Here is a 10,657-nt window from a genome sequence, read left to right as displayed (position 1 = left end):
ATTGTTTGAGCCTAGGAGATTGAGGATGCAGTGAACCATGATTGTGCCACTGCACTCTAGCCTGGGTGACAGAACAAGACCCTGTCACACACACACACACAAAAAAGGCATGGTGGCTCACTCCTGTAATCCCAGCACTTTGGGAGGCCAAGGTGGACAGATCACCTGAGTTCAGCTATTCAAGACCAGCCTGACCAACATGGGCGAAACCCTGTCTCTGTTTAAAAAAATAGAAGGAATGGATGTGGTGGCTCATACCTGTAATCCTATCACTTTGGGAGGCCAAGGCAGGTGGATCACCTGAGGTCAGGAGTTCGAGACCCGGCTGACCAATATTGTGAAACCCGTGTCTACTAAAAAAATACCAAAATTAGCTGGGCATGGTGGCGTATGCTACTCAGGAGAATTGCTTGAACCTGGGAGGCAGAGGGTGCAACGAGCCGAGATTGCGCCACTGCACTCCAGCCTGGGTGACAGAGTGAGACTCCATCTCAAATAAATAAATAAATAAATAAATAAATAAATAAATTTAAAAGTACAGAAATTAGCCAGGTATGGTGGCACATGTCTATAATTCCAGCTACTCGGGAGGCTGAGGCAGGAAAATTGCCTGAATTTGGGAGGCGGAGGTTGCGGTGAGCTCCGCGCCACTGCACTCCAGCCTGGGCAACAAGAACGAAACTTCGTCTCAAAAAAAAAAGTTTAGCTTTGGAGTTTAGGCTTGGGTTTTCCAGGGTTACCACTTTTTAGCTGTGTTATCTTGGGCAAATAATGGAAGCTTTCTGAACCTCATCGGTAAAATGAGGTTAACGGTAGTCTCAACTTCTTAGGGTTTTTATGAGGAGGAAATGAGATACTTCATGCAAAGCATTTGCACGATGCTCACTACTTTGTTGTCATTATTATTATTATTTCCTTCCTCTAGCACCTGCACTTCCAGGGTGTCGGCACAGGTCCTTCCTTCCCCATGAGCTAGAAGGAAACTTCCTCTTGTGAGAGCTGTCATAGCTCTTTCTCTTGATTGTCTATGTGGCATTTGGTTTCTGCTCATGTTCATGCTGCTTAAGCTCATAATTTCTCTGTCCTTCTAGACTTCCAGCCCCTAGAGGGGAAAGGATGACTCCATTCATTTCAATGTCCTTAATAGAAGAACTGCCATCAACACCCATCCAGTGCATTTACAGTTTCCAAAGCATTTCTTCCTCTGCCTTTTCACCTGAGCCAGAATGCAATCCTAGGGGAAGGGAGGAGTTATTATTCCCACTTCACAGATGGAGAAACTGAGGCCCAGGGAGGGGCAGTGACGTGGTCAAGGTCAAGCAGCAAGTTGGTGGGTAAGAAATTAGGTGTTTCTGGATTGCCAACACAAGTTTCTTTTTGTGGGACAAATAGTTTTGAATATAGATTTCAAGCCTTTGGTGAAGACCCCGGGGAGCCTGTTCCGCACCTGTGCTAAGTGATTCTTTTCACTCAGCATGCAGTCTGTCCCTGTCTGCTGCCTGCCAGTCTTTTCCCCAAAGTCCCTTCCTGCTTGAAACCCTCCTTCCCTAACTCCAGAGACACCCCTGGCCTGCACTGCCAGCTCTTTCTTCTGAAATATACCTCTCCAACCAGCCCCATCAGTCTGCCCCATTATCCACCTGGAACCAACGTCCAAACCTCTGCAAGGGCAGATGAGAATGTCTCCTCCAGCCCTGTTTTCCATGGACTGCTGTGGGCATGGATGAAATGTTCAGCTTATCCTGCAAGTTCCTCTGCAAGATTGCTTATGTGCTGTAGACTCATAGAACCTGGAATTGAATCCTAGCCCTGCCACATGCTGCCTCAGTTTCCGCATCTAAAATAGGAATAGGGCTGATGACATCAAGGGATCATCATGAGCATGAATTGAGAGAGGAATGCTAGGGGGCTGACAGGCTTCAAGGAGGGGGTCCAGGAAAGAGAAATGACTTCGAGGAATGCAAGAATGTCCCCTCTGACCTTGCACATGGGTGGTGGTCTTCCAGCCTCAGGACACTCTCCCCCACCTCCCAAGCCTGGCCTAATCTAGTATTCTCCAACTCACTTCCTGTCCTGTAGGTAGCTCATCATCTCATTATCTGTACCCAGTTCTCTTTCTAAGCTTGCATGTTATCTGTGCGGCTACACACACTTGCTAGGTGGGTGGTGAAGGGAGTATTAGGCTTTGCATATGGAAAAGTGGGCCTGGGTGGCCAAGCCCCAGCATCTCTCCAAACCTCAATTTCTTGTCTGTAAAATGTGAACAGTAAGAATGTGCACCTTGCCGGGTGTGGTGGCTCACGCCTGTAATCCCAACACTTTGGGAGGCTGAGGCAGGTGGATCTTGAGGTCAGGAGCTTGAGACCAGCCTGGCCAACATGGTGAAACCCTGTCTCTACTAAAATACAAAAATTAGCCAGGTGTGGTGGTACGTGCCTGTAATCCCAGTTACTCAGGAGGCTGAGGCAGGAGAATCACTTGAACCTGGGAGGTGGAGGTTGCAGTGAGCTGATACTGCGCCATTGCATTCCAGCCTGGGGAATAGAGTGAGACTCCATCTCTAAATAAATAAATAAATAAATAAATAAATAAATAAATAAATAAAGTGCACTTGTGGAATTGTGGTAAGGTTTTAGGCCAGCACTGGTCAGCATGGTAGCACCTAGCCACATGTGGCTATTTACATTTAAATTAATGAAAGTTTAATAAAGTTTAAAAAATTCAGCCCCTCAGTCTCACTAGCCACATTTCAAGTGCTCACTGGCCTCCTGTGACTCATGGCTATCCTACTGGACAGCACGCAGAAAGAACATTTCCATAGTGGAGAGAAATTCTGCTGAACAGTGCTGGTTTAGAAGTGTCACGCCTGTATTGTGCATCAGCTATGTGCTATAACTCATCTGACATTGTAAACTCAGGGCAGAAGCAGGATTGCAGTGTGAAGTTCTGCTTTCCTTAGAGATGTGGTAAAGAGGTGAGGCTCACAAGGAATGTTGGACTGGTCCAGGGCATTCTCTGGGATGAGGGTGGACCAAGTTCAAAACGGGGAGCTCCAGCTTCTGCTGCAAGGCAGGCACATAGAGCATGATTCCCTTTGCCGGTGGAGAAGGGACACCAAGCAGCGGGAAGGGTGGTTAACTGGAGAGTGTTTCTAGCATCTAGAACTACCAGTGTTCGACTTTTCAAAGGAAAAGTGGCCATGTGGTTTTGCAAACGTGTTACAAGCTCTCTCCATTTTTATTGGGTTTTTTTTTTTTTGGCCAGAGAATGAGATTCCAGATCCCAGGTTGTTAGAACCTTAAGGGATACTTTCATTCCCTGATTCCTCTACAGGGAGGAGGAATCTGAGGCTCAGAGAAGTACAGTGACTTGTTTAAGGTCCCTCAGTGAGTTAGGGCAGAGGAAGACTTCTGGTCACAGCTTCCCTGAAGCCAGGGCTAGGCACAGTGTTGATGTCACCCAGGCAACAGGGATGGTGTCCTCTGCCCACCTAGCAAGCCCTGACTCATGCTCCACGCCCCTGCTGAGAGAGGTCTCTGCTGACTCCCACCCTGATTGGAGCAGGTTAGTCAGCTTTGAGGTGCAGCCTCCGGTTCTGGCCCCTCCAGTTCCGGGACTCTCATTCGAGGCATTTGGGGTTGTCTCATTTCTGTGCCCAGCACAGGGCTTGGCACACAGGAGGTGCCTTGTGGGTGCCTGCCCGTCAAGGGTTTCCGTTTTCGGGCCATTTAGGTAACCCCTTGCCATTCGTGCCTTTAGGTAACCCCTTGAGCAGCCTAAAGAAGCCTATAGACTTCTCCGAGTCGTTTCTGAATATATTTTATTGACGTGAAATACACGCACGGAAAAGCGCACAAATCCAAAGTGTACTTCCGCGCATCTTCATAAAGTGAACACACTTGTAGGCTAAGAACCCAACCCTACCAGCTCCCGGCAGGCCCTGGCCCCCTTCCAGTCTCTCCTACTGAACAAGATTTTTGAGTGAAACCGGCGGGCCGGAGCGTGAGTTTCTGCTTGATGGGGCGGGGCCCGCGCGTGCTGCCCGGCCGTCAGTGTGGGGGCCGTGAGTGTGCACCGGGTGGAAGGGCCTGGGGGGCTCAGAGTGCGCGCGTTCGGGTATTAATTTGTCAGGGCTTGTGTGGCGCTCGGGATTGGGGGTTGTTTGGGGGCGCGGGCGTCGACTGTGGGGCGCTGCGGAAGGGTGGGCCGTCTGCGTTGGGTCCTGGAGCGCAGGAGGTCGAGGGGGTCCGCGCGTGGGCCACAAGGGCGGGGCCCTGGCGGGGTCTCAGGGGCGTGGCCTGCGCGCGTGGGGCGTGGCCTAGGCGGGCTCGGGGGCGGGGTCTGCGGGCGCGCGCACGCGTCCGGCGCGCCCCCTCCCGGCCGCCATGTTGGCTGGTGTGTGGGTGTCAAACGGAGCCAGACGCGGCGGTGGCGGCGGCTCCGTGGGCTCCGGTCGCTCCCGCCTCCCCAGCGCTGCCGGCGGCCGCAGCGGCGCACCCACGCCGGCCCGGAGGAGCAGAGGTGAGCCAGAGCCCGTGGGGCTCCGGGGCCAGAGCGAGTCACCAGGGCGAGGACCCTCCCCCTCTCCAGGGCGCGGACGCCCCCAGAGCACTTGCTCTCTTACCTCACCAGCTCCGCCAGGGCATGCACCCGTGCCGCCCCGCTGGTCCCTACACCAGGCTCTGGGGGATTCCCTTCTATCCAACCAGGCCCCGCCCCACGGACTGGAGCATGACCCCCTCCCCATCTGGATCCAGCTTTCCGCTGCAAGGATCTCCCCCGCCTTACCCGTCCCTATCACGGAGCACCTCCTTTTATGTCCCCAGAGTCCAGGGCTCCCCTTACTCCGTCCTCAGGTCCTGGAACCCCCTTCATCTTGGAACAACCCCGGCCCCCTCCCCAGAGAACGTTCCTCCTCTCCCCGGGCCCGGCGCCCCTTCCTCCTGATCCCAGCCTGGTCTCCCGGCCGCCCCCGTGCAGATCCCGGCCCGGGCGCCCTCCGGGAATCGGGGGAGGGGTCGTTTTTTCTGTCCGGGATCCCGCCCGTCTCACCTTTCCTGGGGGCTGTAGCGGGGCCCCCTTCCGTCCTCGGGGACCAAGCTCCCCACTCCCCAGCCCCCACCCCCACGAAACAGCGGGGACGGGGGCGGAAGAGCCAGGCTCCAGCTGCCTTTTGTTCCGCGTGGGATGGCAGAGACCCACCCGGCCCGGCCGTCCTGGTCGGCTGATCCGGGTGGGTGAATGGGTGCGTGGGGTCTGGCTGGCCTCTTTCAGGAGACTCTTTCTCTCTCTCCCTATGGGGCCGCTCCCCCAGAGTCGAGCGCGTTGGGAGGCTGGCCTTTGCTAGAGGAGTCGGTGCCAACAGGTTTTTGTTTGCGACCTGAAGTTTGCCCAGTGGCTTTGCCTGGGGCAGCTTGAGCTCCCTGTGAAGCCCCCGGCAGGAGCTTGTGGAAGGCCATTTCTCCGCCCAAGGACTCCGTCTGGGCGACTTCTTCACAGTTGTGCTGCCCTGGGGACGTATCTAAAATGTGCGCTTTAAGAGCGGAAAGGGCATAGCCATTATTAGGGTTTAGATGAGGGAAACTGAGGCCCAGAACTGCAGTTATTTGCCCAAGGTCACTCAGTGATATTGTGTCAGTGCAGAACTGGAAGCTAGGGCTCCAGGGCTCTGTTTACCACGTTTAATAACTTTTTTTTTTTTAGGGAGATGTTCAGGACCCTACCTTCCCCTTTATTTTTAACATTTACACAAGAAAGTGGGCAGGAAAATATAAGAAGTAATGAGTTCTTCCTTTTCACCTCCAGAAAATACCCTGTGAAAGAACGAATTGGAACAGGGTGTTAAAATGATGGGAAAAGGTGAATTTTAAGAATCCCAGCTTCCTCTCATTATGTAATATAATGAAGATTTGGCAGAAAACGTGCTTCTTGTAGTTCTAGATACACATTGCTAGGTGCTGACAAAATCTTATGCTGAATCTGGCACAGCAGTAATTGAGTTAGCACTGATAATTAAGTTTTCATCTGTATTTAAATGAATATCAAAAGGGACTACAATTTGCTTCTGAATGGTACTTGTTCGGTGCTTGTTTTTGGGGCAAGTGATTGTGTTGGGGAAGCGCACCTAGACTTTTAAATCTTTTATTTATTTTTTTGAGGCAGAGTCTCACTCTGTCACCCAGACTAGAGTGTAGTGGCACGATCTTGGCTCACCGCAGCCTCCGCTTCCTGGGTTCAAGTGATTCTCCTGCCTCAGCCTCCGGCGTACCTGGGATTACAGGCGCATGCCAGCCACCACACCCAGCTAATTTTTGTATTTTTAGTAGAGACGGGGTTTCACCATGTTGACCAGGCTGGTCTTGAACTCCTGACCTCAGGTGATCCGCCCACCTTAGCCTCCCAAAGTGCTGGGATTACAGGCATGGGCTAGCTCGTCCGGCCTAAATCTTTTATTTATCTGTAATTTTACTTTTACATTTTAAAGGCTTGTTTCCCTAGTTTTAAAATTGGGCTAGTCATCTTTACCAGTCTCACTGGGCTATTCTTTTGTAAGCATGGAATGAGATACTGATTATTAAAGATTTTGGTAAAGTGTAAGTTACTGTAAAGTGTGATTCAGGACTGCGTCCCACAGGTCCCTGGATCAGGAGCCAGTTGGGATTGTCTTGTGGGATGTACTAAGTTCCCCTGGTTTACAGAGGCTTTTTGCCTCTGAAGCCTGAGCTGGCCAGCTGTGGAAAACTCTTCGGGCAGTGTGTGTTGGGCCAAGCACTCGAGGTGTGAAGAAATGTAAAACTTTCAAGTGATAATATCTAGCTTCGTGTATGCAGCCTTGAAAAATGACCCAACCTTTGTAGAAATTCTCTGTATCACTAACCCTCTTCCATAATGAGTGGAATATTTCCCAAGAATTGGGATTCTGATAAGAGTCCTGCAAAAGTTGAAAAGTTTTGGGACTTTTTTTTTTTTTTAACTTTAATTAGGAGGAGCGGCAACTTTCAGTTGTGAACTGAAGTACTAAGAGATTTTTTATGCATGGAATTGTCCTTGTCATACTTTTGGAAAGTGCATTAAAATTTTCTAAGTTTTCTGGCAGACTGTTCCCCATAACCTTTCTGTCTAGCTTATAGGGTGTGAAGGACCACAGTTGTTGTCATTTTATGGCATGTATACCTGGTGACCCTGAGACTTGGAGAAGTCAGAGGGCTGGATTTGGGGAATTTTTTTTTTTTTTGAGATGGAGTCTCACCCTGTCACCCAGTGACAGTGGTGCAATCTCGGCTCACTGCAAACCTCCGCCTCCCGGGTTCAAGCGATTCTCCTACCTCAGCCTCCTGAGTAGCTGGGACTACAGGTGTGTGCCACTATGCCCGGCTAATTTTTGTATTTTTAGTATAGATGGGGTTTTGCCATGCTGGTCAGGCTGATCTTGAACTCCTGACTTCAAGTGATCCACCTTTCGGGGCCTCCCAAAGTGCTGGGATTACAGGCATGAGCCACCATGGGCGGCCTTGGATTAGGGGAAGTTGAGGCTGGAAAAGATGTGAGGAATTATGTAGTTTGTATCCCTTTTTGTCTGGACTTTTGACTCACATATTCGGTGTAAACAGACCTTTTCTGTGAATACTTTGCCGGCTAGCTCCCCGATGTTTGGCCTGTTTTTCTCCGATGTCCTACCTTCACCACCCCACACAGTCTGTTGATGCATTTAACACGACATTGGCCGTGTATCTGGGGCTCTTGTGACACTGTGACATCTTGGAGGCCAGTGGTCATCCTGTCTTTACTTCTCCAGTACCAGGCTCAGTCTCTGATAGACAGTAGGTGTTCAGTAAAGGTCTGTCATCAGTATTCCTCGAGGTAGGGGAGCACATTTTTATGGCTCGATTACTGCAGGCTCTAGTGTTCTGTCGCACTGTTGTTGAAATCACTACTGTTGGTCCAGCAATTGTGTGTCAGTTGCATAGATTTATCCACCTCATCTGCAGGTGAGGAAACCGAGGCCTAGGGAGTTTAAGGTACATGCTTGAGGTCACACAGCCAGTAAGTGATTTGAACAGATCTGTTGGACACCAAAATATTATACCTGTTACCGACTTCGAGGACCAGGTCTCATGGGGATGAAGAGACACACTGCAAGTTAACAGTGGACTGAGGGAGGTGGGGTGATATGATTAAGGTGGTTGAGGATGGGAAGAGCACATTTGTTTTTTGTCATACGCATTGTGAAAAGAATGTTTATGTCCATCTGTTGAGTTTTTGAAAATTGACAAACTTGCTGGGCATGGTGGCTCACGCCTGTAATTCCAGCACTTTAGGAGGCTGAGGCAGGCAGATCACCCTGGGGTCAAGGGATCCAGACCATTCTGGCCAACATGGTGAAACCCCATCTCTACTAAAAATACAAAAATTAGCTGGGCGTGGTGGCGCATGCCTATAGTCCCAGCTACTCAGGAGGCTCAGGCAGGATAATCGCTTGAACCTGGGAGGCGGAGGTTGCAGTGAGCCGAGATCGCACCATTGCACTCCAGCTTGGTGACAGAGCAAGACTCTGTCTCAAAAAAAATTGACAGGCCGGGCGCGGTGGCTCAAGCCTGTAATCCCAGCACTTTGGGAGGCCGAGACGGGCGGATCACGAGGTCAGGAGATCGAGACCATCCTGGCTAACATGGTGAAACCCTGTCTCTACTAAAAAATACAAAAAACTAGCCGGGCGAGGTGGCGGGCGCCTGTAGTCCCAGCTACTCGGGAGGCTGAGGCAGGAGAATGGCGTAAAACCCGGGAGGCGGAGCTTGCAGTGAGCCAAGATCTGGCCACTGCACTCCAGCCTGGGCGATAGAGCGAGACTCTGCCTCAAAAAAACAAACAAACAAACAAACAAACAAAAAAACAAAACAAAAAACCTGCCTTCTTTTGAACCAGATCTGCAACATTGTTAAAATGCTCCCTATCCATGCATTGGATTCTTTCTGTGACTCATTCCCCTAGTACCTAGGTGCTGGAGCCTGCTTTGTTCCTGGGCACAGAAAGTCCTTTTCCTGATTCAGTTTCCTGTTGGTCCTGGTCTAGTCAGAGTGTACTTCACTTTCAGGCCCTCTAGAGACAGAACAGGTATCTTAATTCTCTTTCTGTTCAAAGCAATATAAGGAATTGGACATGCAAAGGGCTGTAAATAGAGGAACTCCCCATCTTCTCTTCATGGTAACCCTGCTGATACATAGAACAGGGAAAAGTAGGCTCATCCTGGGGGATGGCTGGTCGTTTAGGGCTAATGCATGATGTGGATTTAAAAGCATTTATAATTAATCACTTCTGAGTGCAGGCTTCTTCCTCTGGGTCCCGACCCTCTTAGGTAGTTGCACGTTGCAGCAGCTCGATAGCTGAGAACACCAAGTGGTACAGTTAATTTGGCTTCAAAGGCCATGTGGCAGATAGCTTTGGAATGAGGTGTGGGTACTTATGGGCCTCCTGGCTTGGGCACTTTAATCACTGAGCTTTGGTTTCCTCATCTCCAAAGGGGGGCTCATAATCACTACTTCATGGAATAGACTAGCCTTTTTTCTCAAACTCCAGTGTGCAGCAGAAGCACCCAGAGGGCTTGCTGAACATGTGGCCAGGGCTCCACCCCATTGTTTCTCATTAGGGAGGAGAGGCCTGAGAATGTGCCTTTTTTTTTTTTTTTTTCTTTTTTTTAAGATAGAGTCTTGTTCTGTTGCCCAGGCTGGAGTGCAGTGGCGCGATCTTGGTTCACTGTAACCTCCACCTCCCAGGTTAAAGTGATTTTTCTTTCTTTTTTTTTTTTTTTGAGACGGAGTCTTGCTCTGTTGCCCAGGCTGGAGTGCAGTGGCCGGATCTCAGCTCACTGCAAGCTCCGCCTCCCGGGTTTACGCCATTCTCCTGCCTCAGCCTCCCGAGTAGCTGGGACTACAGGCACCCGCCACCTCGCCCGGCTAGTTTTTTGTATTTTTTAGTAGAGACGGGGTTTCACCGTGTTAGCCAGGATGGTCTCGATCTCCTGACCTCGTGATCCGCCCGTCTCGGCCTCCCAAAGTGCTGAGATTACAGGCTTGAGCCACCGTGCCCAGCCCAAGTTACAATTCTAAAAGGCCTAGACAGCAAACTTCTTGCGTGATGTGTGAGAATGATGAACCTGCTTTTTCAACAGAATCCAAGATTTACAGTCTTTTTAAAGGACAATGACATCTTCTGTCCCCTTCATTAAGGAAAGCACCTCAATTAACCCAATAGTGATAATCCCTGTGACCACAGTCCAACTTACAATAACAAGAGAATGAAGTGAAAACACTCTCTGAGAACCCACATTTCCTTTCCAAATGTCATGCCATCCATCATCTTCAGAGCAGTATTTTAGAAACATTTCAGTGTCATTTTTTAGTTCCTACTGCACAACCAGCAGGTGCTAGACGTCTTACACACCTTCTCATTCAGTCCTCTGGGCCAAGGTTCCCAAATTTGGTCCCTAGACCGGCAGCATCAGTAGCACTTGGAAGATGGCTAAAAATACACATTCTCTGCCAGGCACGGTGGCTCACACCTGTAATACCAGCGCTTTGGGAGGCCAAGACAGGCAGATCACTTGAGGTCAGGAGTTTGAGACCAGTCTGGCCAACATGGTAAAACCCCTTCTCTACTAAAA

The 10,657-nt window shown here is 50.3% G+C and overlaps 1 protein-coding gene across 5 annotated transcripts in view; it reads left to right on the top strand.

Annotated features, from left to right (window-relative positions):
- Positions 1 to 4,330: 4,330 nt before the first annotated feature.
- The window catches only part of EPN2 (epsin 2), a 101,374-nt gene continuing 95,047 nt past the window's right edge, over positions 4,331 to 10,657 (top strand). For 4 of the 5 annotated variants that reach the window (XR_002726880.2, XM_023194805.2, XM_023194801.2 and 1 more), the window contains exon 1: positions 4,331 to 4,521. Coding sequence is in view for 1 of the 5 variants with exons in the window: in XM_023194806.2 (XP_023050574.1) it covers positions 4,386 to 4,521 (136 nt within the window). In the remaining 4 variants the exon portion in view is untranslated. The remainder of the gene's footprint in view (positions 4,522 to 10,657) is intronic. The other variant, XM_023194806.2, reaches the window with a different exon arrangement.

Source organism: Piliocolobus tephrosceles, chromosome 16, assembly GCF_002776525.5.
Source record: "Piliocolobus tephrosceles isolate RC106 chromosome 16, ASM277652v3, whole genome shotgun sequence".
NCBI lineage: Eukaryota > Metazoa > Chordata > Mammalia > Primates > Cercopithecidae > Piliocolobus > Piliocolobus tephrosceles.
Note: the sequence above shows the minus strand (reverse complement) of the source record. Positions and strands in the feature narration are given on the sequence as shown.